The sequence below is a fragment of the Sinocyclocheilus grahami genome, unplaced genomic scaffold, assembly GCF_001515645.1.
Source record: "Sinocyclocheilus grahami isolate Dianchi unplaced genomic scaffold, SAMN03320097.WGS_v1.1 scaffold1872.1, whole genome shotgun sequence".
Classification (NCBI taxonomy): Eukaryota; Metazoa; Chordata; class Actinopteri; order Cypriniformes; family Cyprinidae; genus Sinocyclocheilus; species Sinocyclocheilus grahami.
The window spans coordinates 12,481-28,738 of record NW_015507051.1 but is presented as its reverse complement, the minus strand read 5'-3'; the positions used below and the strand labels follow the sequence as shown (position 1 = coordinate 28,738).

The following is a 16,258-nucleotide window of genomic DNA, read 5'->3' as shown; positions in this document are numbered from 1 at the left end:
ACTATAATAATAAATTATGCATAACTGCACGCATTTTTAATTATTATTAATTATACAATTTTTACACCTCCCCTTTAAACTTCCTTTTCTGGTATGCACAACCTACAATCCAAATAATTTCAAGTGTCAAGCTATGCCAGTACCTATTTAGCTGTGGCTTAATTTCTTTAATATACAGGTGACAAAATTAAGTGAGGATCGAGAATAGTAAACATATTTCCTTGTGTGCAAAGGTGGTTCGATGGAAGGAAGAGCGTTTTAAAATGTGGTTCCTAGAAACAAATGAAATGTCTAATTTTGTCGCCTGAACTGTTAAACAGGTTTGGTAGTTGAAGAGCTGCCAAGAAATGCTAAACGACTGATGCAAACGTTTTCATTTTTAGCCTTTGTTGTGGATTTTTAACAATCACACTGAAGCGTCTTGCAATTTTGTTCATTTATCCATCATGCATTTCCAAGTAAAACATTTAGGTTGATTTTGTATAATCAATAATGTAGAGTCAGCAGATACTACTGAAGTAATCTGTACTGACTTAGACATGAACCAATAGTAAGAAATGAAAGATATATAGCGGTATATTTATACATACTGCAATACATTACCTTAGACCCACTTTTTATTAGGTGTCTTTAACTTCATAACGCATATAAGATGTTAGCACTTAATTTATAACTTAATTATAGTAGTTAAGACACCTAATATAAAGTGGGACACAAACCTTTAACAGATATTATATAAAAAAAAAAAAAATTCTGGCTTACAAAACACTCTCAAGTAACCAGTGCTCTATACATGAAAACCACAATACTCACTGCTCATGAAACATGTTCCGTAATTTAGAATCACTTATAATACAAAAGAATAATTCAATGTAGCAACAAATGTGCTGTGATGTTCATTCTGTCAGACACCTACCATGCAAGGACAAAAGTAGCCAGGGTTCAAAACCAGCTCGCAACACTGTTCCTGTTCACAGTATATAGACTGCTTGCTGTTTATCACTTTTATAAATGACTGAGTCAGTACAGACGACAGTCCAGTTTGAGGAAGTCAGTGGAAGGAAATTTGGGGAGGAAGTTTACAAGTGAGGTGTGACAAGTGTCAAATGTCTTCAACAGTGAGCTTGAATGCATAACAAGTTAAAGATACAGTATATTTAGGCCATGTTCGATTAAAAAAAAATGATGACATCCATTTCTTTTATTTTTAGAAATGGATGTCATCTGATGTTCAACACTGCAGCAATGCCGAGATGACAAACCAGGATCAAATACAATTTCTCAGACATTAAAATTATATTAAACTTATTCATTTTGCAGCATGTTAGTTTTAGTGCCGTATTGTGGACCTGAACAGAGAGAATACGATAGTAACACTGTGTCAACAGACCACATCATGTTAAAAAGCAGTATAACGTCAGCAACAAAGTGATACTCCTCTTTCTCACCAGCTGTCATGCAGGTGAGAAATGTGGGTACCTAATGTATTTGCTGTGTTTCTATTTCCATATGTTTCAACTACATAAAAAAGAGCAGCACAGAACTATATAAGCAGAGAACTGACTCGTAAGCTTGCAATTAGTGAATTGGACTGCTTACGTAAGTTTGTGTGGAGGTGAATGAGAGGGCTTAGTGATGTTGGTAGCACTAAATTTTATAACTCGGAACCTATGTTCATATAGTAAAAAAATAAAATAAAATAAAAATGGAGTACACATCCAAAAACCCAAATTGGGTTCAGATGCATCTCACTCCACAAGGGTATCGTGTCTGATGAAGTCCTGACTGGTCGAAATGTTGCGCTGATTTTGGAGCTGTAAATCCATGTAGTTAACTTACGGTATACTTCATTTCACATGTTACGCTCTGTCTAGTGCACAGCTGAGCAAGTACGTATACACCCTGGACTGTGGATGGGCACGTTCAGCACGAGCACACTACCTAGCGGATCTTTGTTTTGAAATCTCTCGCACATGTGCGGACACAAAAATTTAGCTGCACACACAGACATCAAACATTTTTCTGGAATAAAATGCTCCGCTGAATCACTCATGTGTACATGTGTGTCTTGTACCTGTTGAGGACTTGGCTCTTTGGTGGTTTTGGACGTTAACCCTGCGCAGAGACTGTGTGTTTGCTGTATCTGTATTGTGCTGAATGGAGGGTGGATGACGTTTCACAGTCAGTTGCAGACTCTGATCATTGAATAAAGGCTGTATCAGAGCCAGGTCCAGAGAAGACACCTCACAACCATTTAAAACCATGATCTCATCACCAGGCCTCAGACCTATCAGTTATATAAAACAACAGGAGTACAAGGAAACAAAGTTTATAATGCCCTTCAAAAGGCAATATGTAAAAACGATATGAGAAGATCTTTTGGTCTTTGTTCAAATATCAAAAAGGTTTTTCTAACATATCCAAATAAATGTAACCTATCTTCAGGGATAAAAGCTATAACTTCACAAGCAGAAGTACCTTCGCTGAAAGCAAGCCCATCAGGGAGAACTTCTCTGACAACGATATGGCTGTTTTTCAGGTTGTCTACATAGCCTGTAACAGCAAAGCCTTGAGGACAAGAAAAAAAAACCTATCATAACACATCATAAAGTGCCATCAGTCCCCATGAGTATAAAAACAGCCACTTAAATCTCCCCTTTGCAATGGCTTGCTTACCAAAGTCTCCAGTTAGACTAGGTCTAGACATGTGCAGAGTGTAGACATTCAGCTGGCTGACCTCCAATTCGTCATATGACTAGGGTGAGAAAGAAGTGTTGATAAGTGCGCAATCATGCAGTTCAACAACTCTGCCTTTTATAAACTGGGCTGTGATCCAGCTGCTGCACATCAAGCATTTGCCATTATCAATATCTTACCAAGTCCTGCAGGAGCTCATCAGTTGATGGAGTTGATACCTCCATCCTGTCTCCTACACATCTTCTCAGCCTTAAGCAGTGTAGGCTAGGGTCCAGGCCCATGAGCTAAGAAAAGGAAATGCAAAAGGAAATGCAGCCTTAGTGAGCATAAGAGACCTCTATCAAAAACAAACAAACAAAAAAAAAAAGTGTGAAACTAATTTGTGTGGTAAAAGCCAGTTGCTGAAGCAATGTCAGCCTGCTGTCGTAGATTCAGACTAACACAGCTGTCATGCAGAGAGCAAGATGTCATCTATTAATGAATTTCCATAGATGCGGTCTATTATAATGACACCCATAGCCTCAGGTGATCTCAGCAGAGAAGTATGATACCACAAACAAACATAATTATGTGTCTGCGTTGACATAGCAGGCACATGTGTAAAACAATTAGAAACAATGAAACAGTTGACAAATCAAAATGGGTGTGTTGGTACATCAAGGTAATTAATCTGAACACTACGCTGACTCTTTAAAATAAAGAAGTGGACTTTTTGGAATGCACTTATCTTACCCTGCAGGTCTCAGCCAAGACATCCGTGACGGTGTGATGAGGTTTCAGAAGAACAGTAACAGTCTGGTAATTCGGCATATAGATGCATGTTATGTTTTCCTGGCTGCAATCCCATTGGCTGCCTTCAGGTGGCATGATTGAGTAAACATTAGCCAAACTACCTAACCGCTGTGAAAGAAAATCGAGAGGATGACAAAGATTAAAAATAAATAAATAAATAATACTGAATCAGGTCAAATGCAATGACTTTTTGAATATTACTTTATTCCCTGGTTAGTACCTATTTATAACACTTTATTGTATTTCCTTATTTATTATTGGTGTGACTAAATAACAGATGTTATACGATTTACTTATAAATCCTAAAACACAATTCTCTGATCTAGATGCATTTATAGCGAAACCAAGGTATTCATAGACGAGCATAACAAATTCAAAGATTGACTATCTAAAACTAAAGCATTTGACACGGACTTGTTCCATGACTCGCATCATGACGTTTAGTGGCATCATTTTATGCTTGTTTAAGGATGTGTCACTCAAAACAAAACACACCGTGGTTCTTTCAGTGGAGATTAAGTCTTAAAGTGTCGGAAACAAACATGCCTATCCACCTTCACACACACACACACCAGAGGAAACATGTCACGTCTCAGTTCCAAAGGTACAGACCATCCACACATTTCACTCAATGAAATAATGGCTTTTTTTAGCAAGGGAAACAGAGTGACCTAAGACAAGTTGTATAAACCTCTGTTTGTCCAGCGAGTGGTGCGAATGAAACCCTGACCAGCAGTAGAATGAGTGTGCATTCATTTACCACAGTAACGGTCAACTTTCCGACAGAGCAGCCAAGGGCAACCGCCCAGTTCACACTCCTCAGTGTGTGTAGCTCTCAGCACCAGACTTTCCTCTCCAAATTGGGAAAAATCATTTATGGAAGCTAACCTCCACCCAGAATGCTAAAGCTGGAATGATGAAGAAAAGACTCTTGCTGTCTAGAATAACCGCTATCCTTTAACATGGTCTCTTAGCAATACTGGTGTGTTGGTCTCCATGGATTACTGAAGTGGCATACAGTGAGGAACCATGGACAGTTTTTCAGAGACGTATAAGCAATCACAAATTGTACATGTGGCTCAATCCAGTCTTGTCTCTAAATCAACTGATGTGAACACTTGTTCTTTTCATGTTCAGGGCAAGGGTCTTCTGAACTAGCACCACAGCTCACCACCAATCAAAATGTGAGCATCTATCAGCCACAATAAATAATTTTTATACATGCATGATAAACAAAAAGACATCACTAATACATTTATATATGTAAAATGTGTGGGTACATCAATATCGGTTTTACAAATGTACTTTTAACATATAACCAAGTAAACCTGAGCTTTGTCCACTGGAAGGACTCTGCATTCTGTAAAAACAAAGTAACGTACCTCAAAACTACAAGGAGGAATAGTATTTAGATGCCCTTCACCGTCAGTGTCAAAGACCTAAAACAAGAGGGAAAAAACAAATCACTGCAGTCTCTGCAGTCATAGTTTCTCAGACGGAACAGAGCCATGGTTACAAACACTGCACCAGACAAACTATAATTTTGTTTCTAAATAAAACTTCAGCCAAGCAAATTTCCTGTAGTGAATCTATTTTGATCTTAAACAAAAGCTTTGAGACTTTACTGGAATTAAAGAGCACTATAATGGTTAGTAGGATGAACGGTCATGCTGAATGTTTAATACAAGACTTTTAATCTCTAATTCATAATTTTGTGGAGCCTTATTTATGACAGATTGCTTGTGATGTTCCTCATCTGTAAGTCTTTTATATGGCCATGGCATGGATGGTCAGCTATAGGCCCTGAGGCCCACTTATAATGTTAATATTTCCATTTCCTTTTCCTTTTCCCATCCTCTCCTTGAGCCTTAGAAACAGACAAGATGTTTTTTTTGCTGATTTGCCTCGAAGACTTCAATGTAAACAACCTCTTTGCATGTGAAATGAGAAACATTTTTGAGGCCTTTTCACATCAAGCATAATGCAAATAAACAAAATGACGCACAGATGAATTGTCTATTCACACCAAGAGCAAACTTAATATCGGTCAAGCTGAAGAAACAGTAAAATCAAAAAGACAGTAAGTTAATAAAGATCAAAAACTATATATCTGTATAGTTGTATAGAATTTATATATCAGTTTTATATATATATATATATATATATATATATATAGAGAGAGAGAGATAGAGAGAGAGAAAGAGAGAGAGAGAGAGAGAGAGAGAGAGAGAGCGAGAGTTCACATTGTTCATAATTATTTTATTCTTTCAACAGCCCTTGTTTTTATATTTTTATACAAATGGGAAAAATTAATGTAGTTCAATATGAATATGAGAACAGATAGAAGGGAACAGATGATAAACTGGTATAAACAGGGCAAAAATATAAAAAATACCAAGGAAAATGTATGATACACACTAACATTTTAAATGCAATGTTTTTAAAGAATGCTCACAGAGGCTGCATTTACTTGATTAAAATATAGTAAGAAAAGTAATGCTTTGCTACAGTACAATACGATTTAAATTGGTAAAAGTTCTAATTTTATGTAAAATTATGTATTATAAATTATTTGAAAGTAACTATTTTCATGTATTTTTAAAATGTATTCCTGTGATGACAAAGCTGAATTTTCAGCAGCCATTACTCCAGCCTTCAGTGTCACATGATCCTTCACATGCAGGATTCATTCTAATATGCTGATTGGTGCTCAAGAAGCATGTCTAATTATGATTAATAATTAATTAACCCCCCCCCCCCCCATTTCATCTTATAAAGAAACTGTATGTGTTGTCATTGAAGGGCCTAGTGACTGGGGATCCAATTTTAGAAGCTAAACAGGATTGCTATCAGAGAAGAACTAATGATTTGCTTCTATGTGATTGACTGATTGATGTTCTCAAAACTCAGTGAGAGACAAAGAGGGGAAAAGAGACAAAAAAGACACTTTCACTTGATGGCTACCGCAGTGTCTTTAGCAAAAGGTTGGCCTGTTTAATATTTAGCAACTAGCATAGGGCTCTTATACCAACCATCTGTGTGTCGCTGCGAGGTAGAGTACAGCAGGCTGCAATTTACCACATACGGCTTTTAATAATTCATAATGCATTTCTCCCTCTGTCTGTTTCCACACCTCTGCCTTCTGTGGTGTGAAATGAAATTGGGGCTCATTAGCCAAGCCAGCTGGATCTCCCATTACATGACACATGTCAGGGAGGGACGGAGACTTCATGTCAGTGACTGGAGACTTTTTTATCTTTCGCTCACTTAAGATACTACTGGATTCACTTAGTGACAGAAATGAACAATTACATTTTTTATTAAGAGCCAAAATTTGTCCTATGGAATTGATTTTCAGTTACGGAGGGACGGAGACTTCATGTCAGTGACTGGAGACTTTTTTATCTTTCGCTCACTTAAGATACTACTGGATTCACTTAGTGAACAATGAACAATTACATTTTTTATTAAGAGCCAAAATTTGTCCTATGGAATTGATTTTCAGTTACTTTTTTTTTTATGTTATGTTAATTTATGTCAAATACTACAGTTTATTATAATTTTTTTAATGGTCACTGCAGTGTCTCAACTCATAACTATATAGGCCTAGTGTAAAATTATAGGAAATTTGTTAAATGTCACAACATAAAACTAATAAAATTTTTTATTTATTATGGGATCACATCTGGAGAATTTGTATTACTTTCAGTGGCATTTTTTGCACAGACTCCTAGTTAATTTCTGGCCCTGGGTTCTTTATGCATGAGAATGTGCATTAATGAAGATGGAACAACCAGGACAGTCACTTAGGAACAGGCTTATGATTTGTCATGCCATCTATCATCTACATAGACAGCTGATTTCTAAAACTGAAAACCTAACTGCATATGAACTTTATAAGTCATTCGGAGACACATTTTCAGTGGTGAAATGGATTTTTCCATATAAATAATGTCCAGAAAAAGCACTTACCAAAAAAGCATGTAAGTCATGCAAATATTTGATCACTTTCATTTTGGCTAAGTCTAGCAAGCTACATTTTTAAGATAGTTTCCCAGAAGCTATTGACCTCAGGGAAGGTCACCACCATAATAGAAATGTACCAAGTGGTTATCGGGATCAAAACTGGTAGTTTGAAGAGGAAGTACTTTTCTTCTGAAAACATTTTAATGGTGTGAATAAAATCTACGAATATAATTAATAATTTGATTATTCAGATTTCTAGAGACTGCAGCAATATTATCCTTCTAGTTGTTATCCTTATGAATATTTCAGGTAATCACATAAAGTCAATTAAAGCATTTACAGAGGTGTATAAGAAGATTTAGAGGGGTATTTTATCATATCACTTGGAAATCTAGTCAAAGTAGAGCCAGTTTGGTTCACCAACATACTCCTACTAAATTTTATATTCAGTTATTTTCAACTGATATTTTTCAGAATTTAGCTCATTGCAATACATTCTGGAATTGCTTTATTTGAGAAGATCATATGCCATTCTGCAAACCAAAATTAATGCCTTAAAGTGTTTTCTAGGTAGGCAGCTTACTAGTTTTTATATTAAATGTCATTCTATTTAAATCATTTGTTTGATACAATGTACTTATTGTGTACATACATGTTTACATCGTTCTTATAAAATAACTGCACGCAATTAGAGCTGTAATTAATTTCTGTAAACACATCTGTAATTACACTGTTGGCCCTACCCCTTCCTATTAACCAACACTTAAACATAACCATATGATCAAATATGTCCCTAACCTTAATCATATCCCACCGCAATAGCAGCACTCAACATGAACACACCATGTACACTATACCTAACTTTTTCTTTCCCTTGACTTAAGTACATTGTAGTTAAAGACACCTAATATGAGGAGGGACTATTTTTTTTAATATAACTATTGTGAGCAGAACGACAGGGGGTCAAACTTAAGAAGCATTTATATTTCTACAAGGAGCCATGTTATACTAGCTGTGGTCTAGAAATCTAGTATCCCTTACCTGAGGAAGACCACTGTAAGAACAGCAGCTCAAATCAATGAAATCCTTTTGACAGGGACAAAATAAAAAAAACAAAATGAGGGATCTTCCATTTTTATAAAGACTAAGATGGTTTACTGGGTGGTAAAGAAGTGTTACAGACTCAACAATGCAAGCATTAGTTAGTTACTTAGATGCCACTTTTTATTCCAAACAACACACAGTACTCTAATTGTGAGACAGTCCCCCTGCAACAACCTTATGTTAAATGCCTTGCTCAAGGGCACAGTCATGACAGAAAATCTATAAAATTCTCCGGCTCATGGGTCAACCCTCTCTAGATTTAAACAAACAGCCCAGCGCAGTTCCTTAACTGCTAATTCACCACTATTATTAGCACAGTGCATTAGCATCTCAACAGGGAGGAAACATCATCAGCTTCATCAGTGTCTCAAGGCTTTACATTTGGTAACCAGATATGAAACTCTACATCTGAAAATAGCCCTCTTATTATCTTGGTGCATTTCTGAGAAAGGAGGAGGAGATGAGAAAACGATCAACATTTTTAATCCTGCCAGCTCTGTAATTACTACCTTTAGAGAGTCTTTATTTATCAAAGTCCTGTTATTTGGACCTGTGGGAGGAATTTCCCACCAACGTGATGCATGAGTTTCAAAACATAAAAGGTAGAAAAATTGATATGCAAATGCACTTTCCTAGCACTTGTGTTATGACACAGGCACGACTGTTTAAATCAGACAGAGTGGGTGTAGTACCTGTGAGACTGAAGGCTTTTTTTCATGGCCTCGCTTTGTAAGAGTATCCAGGCCCTTGAGGGAGGAAAATACCCCTTTCTTACTGAAACCACGGTGGGACAGAGACCGAGAACGCTTTCGCATAGTAGCTTCATCTCTGGAACAGATCTGTATGACAACAAAGAGATTGGCTGTAATGGTAATTAGGCAAATATTCCATTTTTGGAAATGAAATGTTCCAAATTAAGTGTAGGAAATGGCTTCCTCTCAATTATCATAAGATCATTTCAGGAGAAAAAGCAAAAATCTAATTCATTTTCATTAAACTAATGTTTTACAATAATATATACAGTAAATCTGTCAGAATGATTTCAACTTCATTTAAAAAAGGAATTTAATAGCTGAATTCCCTGTCAACAACTAGACTACCCACAGTCCTGAGCCATCAATCAGAAAGAAGGAGAGTCGTTGTTACCATAGAAATGTGAATTATGCCAAAAGCGCAGAGCAGCAACCACCTGCTTCCATGAAGCATTGCGAATGACAATCAAGTCAGTCTCCCTACACTCTCATCCAACTTATATATGTGAACATTTTGCAATAAAACAACAAATACATAGTATTTTAAACTTATTTTAATATAATAAACATTTTTAATTGTTTAATTTAATTAATAAATGTTTAAAATTGTAATGTTGTTTTGATTCTATCAAAGAATTTGCAATACTGCATGGGATGAGTAGTTCACTGCTAAGTAGTTCTTGGCTTAATACTTTTGTCTTCAAATTATATTCAAATAGTTTATTTGCTTCAATACAAAGTCTGATAAGTTGTGATTCAATTCATTATTGTTTTGAGATCCTCATGGAGAAAATGAATGAGACATATTTCTGGAACAACAACAGCATCCTACAACAGCTTTTGATCAAGGCTACTAACCAATGCATGGAAGGAGGACACGGAGAAGATTCCCAGACGGGCTAGTGCAGCTTTAGTCGGGCGGCTGACCGTGGCTAGCAGGCTCTTGGGGTTGGGTAACTCTCCACCTTGCAAACTGGCCAGGTAGCAGCGCATGCGGAAAAGGTCCATGTTGAAGCGCTCAAGATTCTGTTCCCACTGTTGGATCTGTCCGCAAAAAAAAAAGGGTTACTTCGGAACTTATCTCATCTACTAGGTGACAAACTTTGCACAATGATCATTTGTGATCTATGGTGGCAGAAACAGCATGAGTAAAGGATCTTCGTGGCTATAATTGCTCTAAGATGTGAGAGGTCATAAAGGGAGTTTTTTTCTCCAATCGCCATTATTGTATGTTTAAAAAAAAACATAAGGGAACCACTGGATTTAGTGATCTGCTCTTTTGACAAAACAGATGAGGAACGGAAAAAGAACATGCGGGTCATTACTCACAGCTCTATGAATATTATCAGTTTGCAGATGAAACTACATAACACTCTAGTCTTCACATAGTTATGTATCTGACTAAACGCCATTTGTCTGGTTCCCATTGCAGCCATGAACCGCCCCCACTTAAACAGGAAGAGATTGTCTGACTGACATGTAATGTGAACAACTAGAGTAATGTACCATTTTGAGGCCGTGCTTAGTAAAAGCCTGTCTACACTAATGATGGAGTTTATTTTCTTTTAATGGGGAAAGCTATTTTATATTCTTCAAATTTTTTTTTGATAAATAAACTATCAAATTATTTAATTTAGTGATAGATAATTGACGACGATGGTTAAAAAATATTAACATTGCATTGACTTGCTCTTGTGCATTGTTTGTATGCTTTGGTTTGGGCTCCCAGCATCATTCATACCACTGCCAGTGAGTTTAGAGATACTGTGTCATTAAAGTTTCTTGGTCTTTGGTTTATTAAATCATACTAACTCAACCTCACACCATTAAAAACAAGTATAATGAGGCTGGACAGACACTGCACCGTTAACTCACAGGAATCTTACCCTAGCCCAGGAGCGCCTTTCAGAAGTGTGACACTGGATATCAACATACACCCATTACTACAAAAAGAAAGGCATGTTTGTTGTAGTTTAGAGACTATTGGGAACACACTGGCTTGTCTGAGTCTTTGGAGCCTGTTTGAGAAATTTGTTCTAATTGTGTCCCAGGAATTTTGATCCAGCATCAACCTGTGTTGCTTAGGCGAAAAAATAAATAAATTAAAAGTTCTCACATAGTCTGATCAGGGATCAGTTTGAGATGCTAGTAAACTTGATATAACATGAGCCTGGCCGAATTCCATTTTAATTTCTAAGGTAATCAATATTTACTTCTGGACAGGCAAAATTTTTGATTGCAGTTCTAAATGTGCAGTCCTACACATTTATCTTCAATTGTTTTCTCTGACCTTTTCCCTGCTTCATATAAAAGACATATGTTTAATAGTCTTAAAAGCAGTTATAATTCGGTTAAGGAGGAAGGGTGAAGGAGGGTGAGTGGAGACTTCAAACTGCCCAGCTGGCAATGATTTGTGGAGACAGCACTTCAAAGTTGCCTAGTTTCTCAGACAATTCTAACCTTTCCCCCTTTACCAAGTCTCTCATCCAGCGCCTGGCACCCCTCTAACTCCCCCTTTTATCCTCTGCATCAGCTCCTGAGGTTCCCATGAAGCACTGACTTGATTGTTATCAGGCAGTGGGAAAACTACTAATACCACTGGTCAAATAAAGCTATGTGGGTCATGCAACCTCTAAAGCGGTATGTGGCGGTAAGATTAACATGCCTTCTCTTAACATGACAAAGCCCTCAATGATTTATCCCAGTGTTTCAGACCAAATGGAGAGCTTTCTCACATTACCAACCTTCTCAATACATACACATCACAGTACAAATCCGCAAACATAATGACTAAGTTAAAGCACTATACTTCAAATGTTTGCATGTGCAGCTGCACCTTCATTGTCTCTAAGAAATTCAGTCTTTATCTCAGATGTAAGCACATATCAAGCTAAAAGAATAAATAGATAAAATGGTCAGTCAAATTTAATTTAAGAACTAATTACTAATTAATTAAAATGCATGACTGAAACAAAAAAGAACTTCATATAGTATTATACGCACTTCCGACAAATTGGATTAAACTGCTGCTTACCTGGTTTTCAATAGCCTTTCTATTTTTGGGGTCACCAACAATGGACAACTGCAGCTCTGCCATTTTCCTCATCTTGCTGTCCATGTCGATCTTCTGGAGAAGACCACGAATCTGTCCATGTAACAAACGCAGTGTGTCCTCCTTCCCGTAGCGTTTCGCAAATAAAGATGCACTAGCCGAATGAATGGCAGTTACCCAGTTCTCTAGGTCAGTTTGGTTGGAGGCCTAGAGTGGAAAATAACATACAGGGAAGGAAATGTGATCTTTTATACATAGAAGTTACTGTAAATATGGTCATTGTCAAAAAAAAGGCTATTTGATTAGTAATGTAGAAATCACTTCATTTTATATAACGTTACTTTGTCTTACATTTTTCACAGTTCTGAAAATGTATGTATTTCCATGTTTAGATTACATCATCAAGCCTAGATTTTCAATGTCTCAAACTTTTGGACCCCACTTTAAATTTGTCTACAAAATAGATTTCAAGCATTTAAAGTGATAATTCACATAAAAATTAAAATTCTGTCATGATTTACTCACTCTCAAGTGGTTACAAACCTGCATGACTTTTGGCGCTTTTCCACTGCGTGGTACGACTTGGATCGGTACGGCACGGCACGGCTCGGCACGGTTTGCGTTTCCACTGCAGTTCAGTACCGCTTTAGAGTGGGTGGGATTATTCACATGTCGTTATAGTTGCACTGCCTCTACTACCACGACTCCTAAAAAAACTTTTTCATTCCGCGTCACCCCATCAAGCTCTCGCTGGATCCGCTCCTCTGCTATCAACGAGAGGAACGTCTGTACCTCCACAACAGACAACAAAACTTTTTGGTTGTTAAAAAAAAGGTGCGCTCGTTCGATCCTTCGCTGGCTGTACTGATTTAAATCTAGCAGTTCTTTTGTGTTTGTGTCGCAAGTTCAGTGACGCAGGTAGTGACGATTCTCTCCGGCCAATCCGTGATCAGCAGAGTTTACACGTCATGTTTTGGTAATGGTATCCAGTGGAAAACCCCCCAAAAGTGAACCTTACCGTGCCATACCATGCAGTGGTAAAGCGCCATTTCTTTCTTCTGCTGATCACAAAAGAAGATATTTTGAAGAATGTGAGTTGCGAACCAAACAGTTGCGGTTCCCATAGACTTCTATAGTATGGGGAAAAAAATACTATGGAAGTCAATGGGGCAACCAGCAACAGTTTGGTTACCCACATCCTTCAATATATCTTCTTTTGTTTTTGGCAGAAGAAATTCATTTAGGTTTGGAACAACCTGAGAGTGAGTAAATGACAGAATTTTCATTTTTGGGTGAACTATTCATTTAGGTTTATGCTTGATATCATAAGGTTGTTAATATCACCATAAACATTATTGACAAGTAATGTGTGTGCAGTGCTTTTTATTTAATAATAAATTCTGTTTAAAGTTTAAACACTGTACTGTTTCCGCTCTGTATACGTGCAGCTTCTGTGCGACTTCCACTCTGCTTATGGTTTCAGTGTGAAGTGGCCATTAGTTTTATAGCTCAGGTTTTCAACTGACCTGAAAAAGGTAGACATCACCATAGGCATTACTGAGGCAGAACACGTTCTCTTTCTTGGGGTGCTCAGGAACTGCCTGGACTACACCATCCTCTGCTAATATGGCATAGAATGGAGACTCTGGCTCTGAAGAGGCTTTTCCATAGGTCTCATAGAAGAGCATTGTGCAGCCTACAAGAAAGAAAAAACATAATTTGGTCATCTCTGGTCACTTTAAGCAGTCATGGTGTGTCCTTACTGCACAAAGGTGAGTGGCACTGTAAATCACAGTGGTTGTTATAGCAATCATGGCATACTTACCCTTTAGAGTGACCCAGAACTGTTTCCATTTCCGACGCCCCACTAGCTCTAATTTGCGGTCCTTGTGTACAGTAAGCAAGGGCTTGAAGGATAGCCATCCGGCCCACCTAACTACACCTTTTTCTTTCTCAAAAAGCAAGTCCAGCTGCTCTAGACACCCGAGGATTTCTTGACTATTGCTCTCTATTTCCTCTGAGGAGCTCTCGCGCCAATCTTCTCGTCCACATTCTACTGGAGGCCGACTAGTCTTCAGCTCCCTCATGAAGTTCTTGTAGATGTTTTGCCGCAAAACATCGGTACCCAAATGAAGGGCACCAGCAGAGCCGCTGCGGGTATTCCGTGACAGGGAGTGAGAGTGGGTTTGAGGTATGCCATTTGGAACCGTCAGAAAGCTGGAGACCTGAGAGGGAGAACTGGTATCGGCAGTGAGGCCATCCACACCACTATCAAAGCAATCGACGGGCTCAGTATATCTCGGCTCCTACAACAACAGCAAAGGAGAAATATTGTAAGGCTGAGGTTACATTTATGCTGAAATGTGTTTACTTGTAATCATCAAAATATAATTTTTTAAAGCCACTACTCATTCATTTTTGCAAACTGGGTTATTTCAATCAAACTAGATTTTTTTTATATTTGAAAGAAAATGTAAGTGGTGCTCGTTAATGCTAAGGTTGCCAGTCTTTTGTTGCTATGCGTTTCTTGGTGTTCCAAGTGGCATGCACTAGCGTATTCCATCTCCTCCTTTAACACATACATTATAACACATATGTTTTTTTTTTTTCAAATATGAATGATTTGAGACTGTTTTAAATATTACAATACTCATACCATTTGTGCTACTAGTTATTAAGTTTTATACCTCAGGTCAATAGCACAATTGTTATGCTACAAGGTACTTTAATACTTAAGGACAGAGACTTGAGCATCAATTATGCCTTAGCAACAACCTCTAATACGAAAACTAAAACAAAATAACAAGTCAGTTATTGCTGGTGTATGACAGTAAGCTCAAGTTCAAATCGCCATAATACTACACAAATTTATGGAAAATGAAAGCCATGAGCACATCTCTTTACCCCATTCTTCATTCACCATGGAATACACAGTATGCTCTTTAAAGGAGTGTCATTTGAAAAATCTTAGTAAGAGCATCGATTCCCTTCTGCTCGTAGTGAGGAGCACACTTCAAAAGAAATCTGAGTAGGAGGGTCCTTCTCAAGCATCTTTCTTCAAAGTCTACACATCTCCAGCAGCTGACACTAATTACACAAGGGTTCAGATGTGCCAACAACACTCTGTGTAAAACTACAACTGATGTCTGGCATTCAGTGGAGATTTGAATGTAAACTTCAATATTTCTCAACAATAATTGCAAAAGTTGAAGTAACAAGTTGACATGGCCACATGATTATGCATATCATATTACCAGGGTTCTAGCAGTTGATCAGTGTACATCAGAATTCTACCAAAAGGTCTTTGTGGCTGTCAAATAGTAAAAAATGATTAAGAGTGTTTCTTGCGCTGAAGCATTTGGTTCATAATAATACATTTTAGATGGTTTCACAGTTATGATTAACCTGATATCAGCACAAAATTATCATAAATTGTGATCTGATTTTCACTTAAGTCATAAATGTGTGTGAAAGATGTGACCAGTGGGAAAAAGAAAAAAAGGCAGTTGGTCTCAGCACAACTTTCAGGGATTTTATTTCAAAACGCCAAAATTACAAAAAGCAACTCAAAAGAAAAAAAGAAACAAAAAAAGAAAAAATATATACAATAAAGATAGGTCACTACATTTGCCTCTCAAACTTACAGAGATCTAGGGACTGCAGGACCTGTTCAACCTTATAACCCCACTAACTACACACACACACACACACACACACACAGTTAGGATTTATAATTTGGTGACCAGCACCAATTAAGACATTCAATAGACAAAAACAAAAATAAACTTCAAACCTTGCCCAAGTTACATTAATTTATAATTGGATTTTATATAAATATATATATACACTGTATATATATATATATATATATATATATATATATATATATATATAT

At 37.2% G+C, this 16,258-nt stretch overlaps 1 protein-coding gene across 1 annotated transcript in view; it reads right to left on the bottom strand.

Annotated features, from left to right (window-relative positions):
• LOC107573127 (T-lymphoma invasion and metastasis-inducing protein 2-like) overlaps window positions 1–16,258 on the bottom strand; it is a 61,643-nt gene that overhangs the window by 35,537 nt on the left and 9,848 nt on the right. Inside the window, exons 4-15 of the mRNA XM_016259575.1 lie at window positions 14,189–14,669; window positions 13,890–14,059; window positions 12,346–12,570; window positions 10,170–10,355; window positions 9,252–9,398; window positions 8,497–8,541; window positions 4,872–4,928; window positions 3,430–3,597; window positions 2,877–2,981; window positions 2,677–2,755; window positions 2,479–2,568; window positions 2,075–2,287 (exon numbers count right to left, since the gene is read on the bottom strand). Of these exons, the coding sequence (XP_016115061.1) occupies window positions 2,075–2,287; window positions 2,479–2,568; window positions 2,677–2,755; window positions 2,877–2,981; window positions 3,430–3,597; window positions 4,872–4,928; window positions 8,497–8,541; window positions 9,252–9,398; window positions 10,170–10,355; window positions 12,346–12,570; window positions 13,890–14,059; window positions 14,189–14,669 (1,966 nt within the window). The remainder of the gene's footprint in view (window positions 1–2,074; window positions 2,288–2,478; window positions 2,569–2,676; window positions 2,756–2,876; window positions 2,982–3,429; window positions 3,598–4,871; window positions 4,929–8,496; window positions 8,542–9,251; window positions 9,399–10,169; window positions 10,356–12,345; window positions 12,571–13,889; window positions 14,060–14,188; window positions 14,670–16,258) is intronic.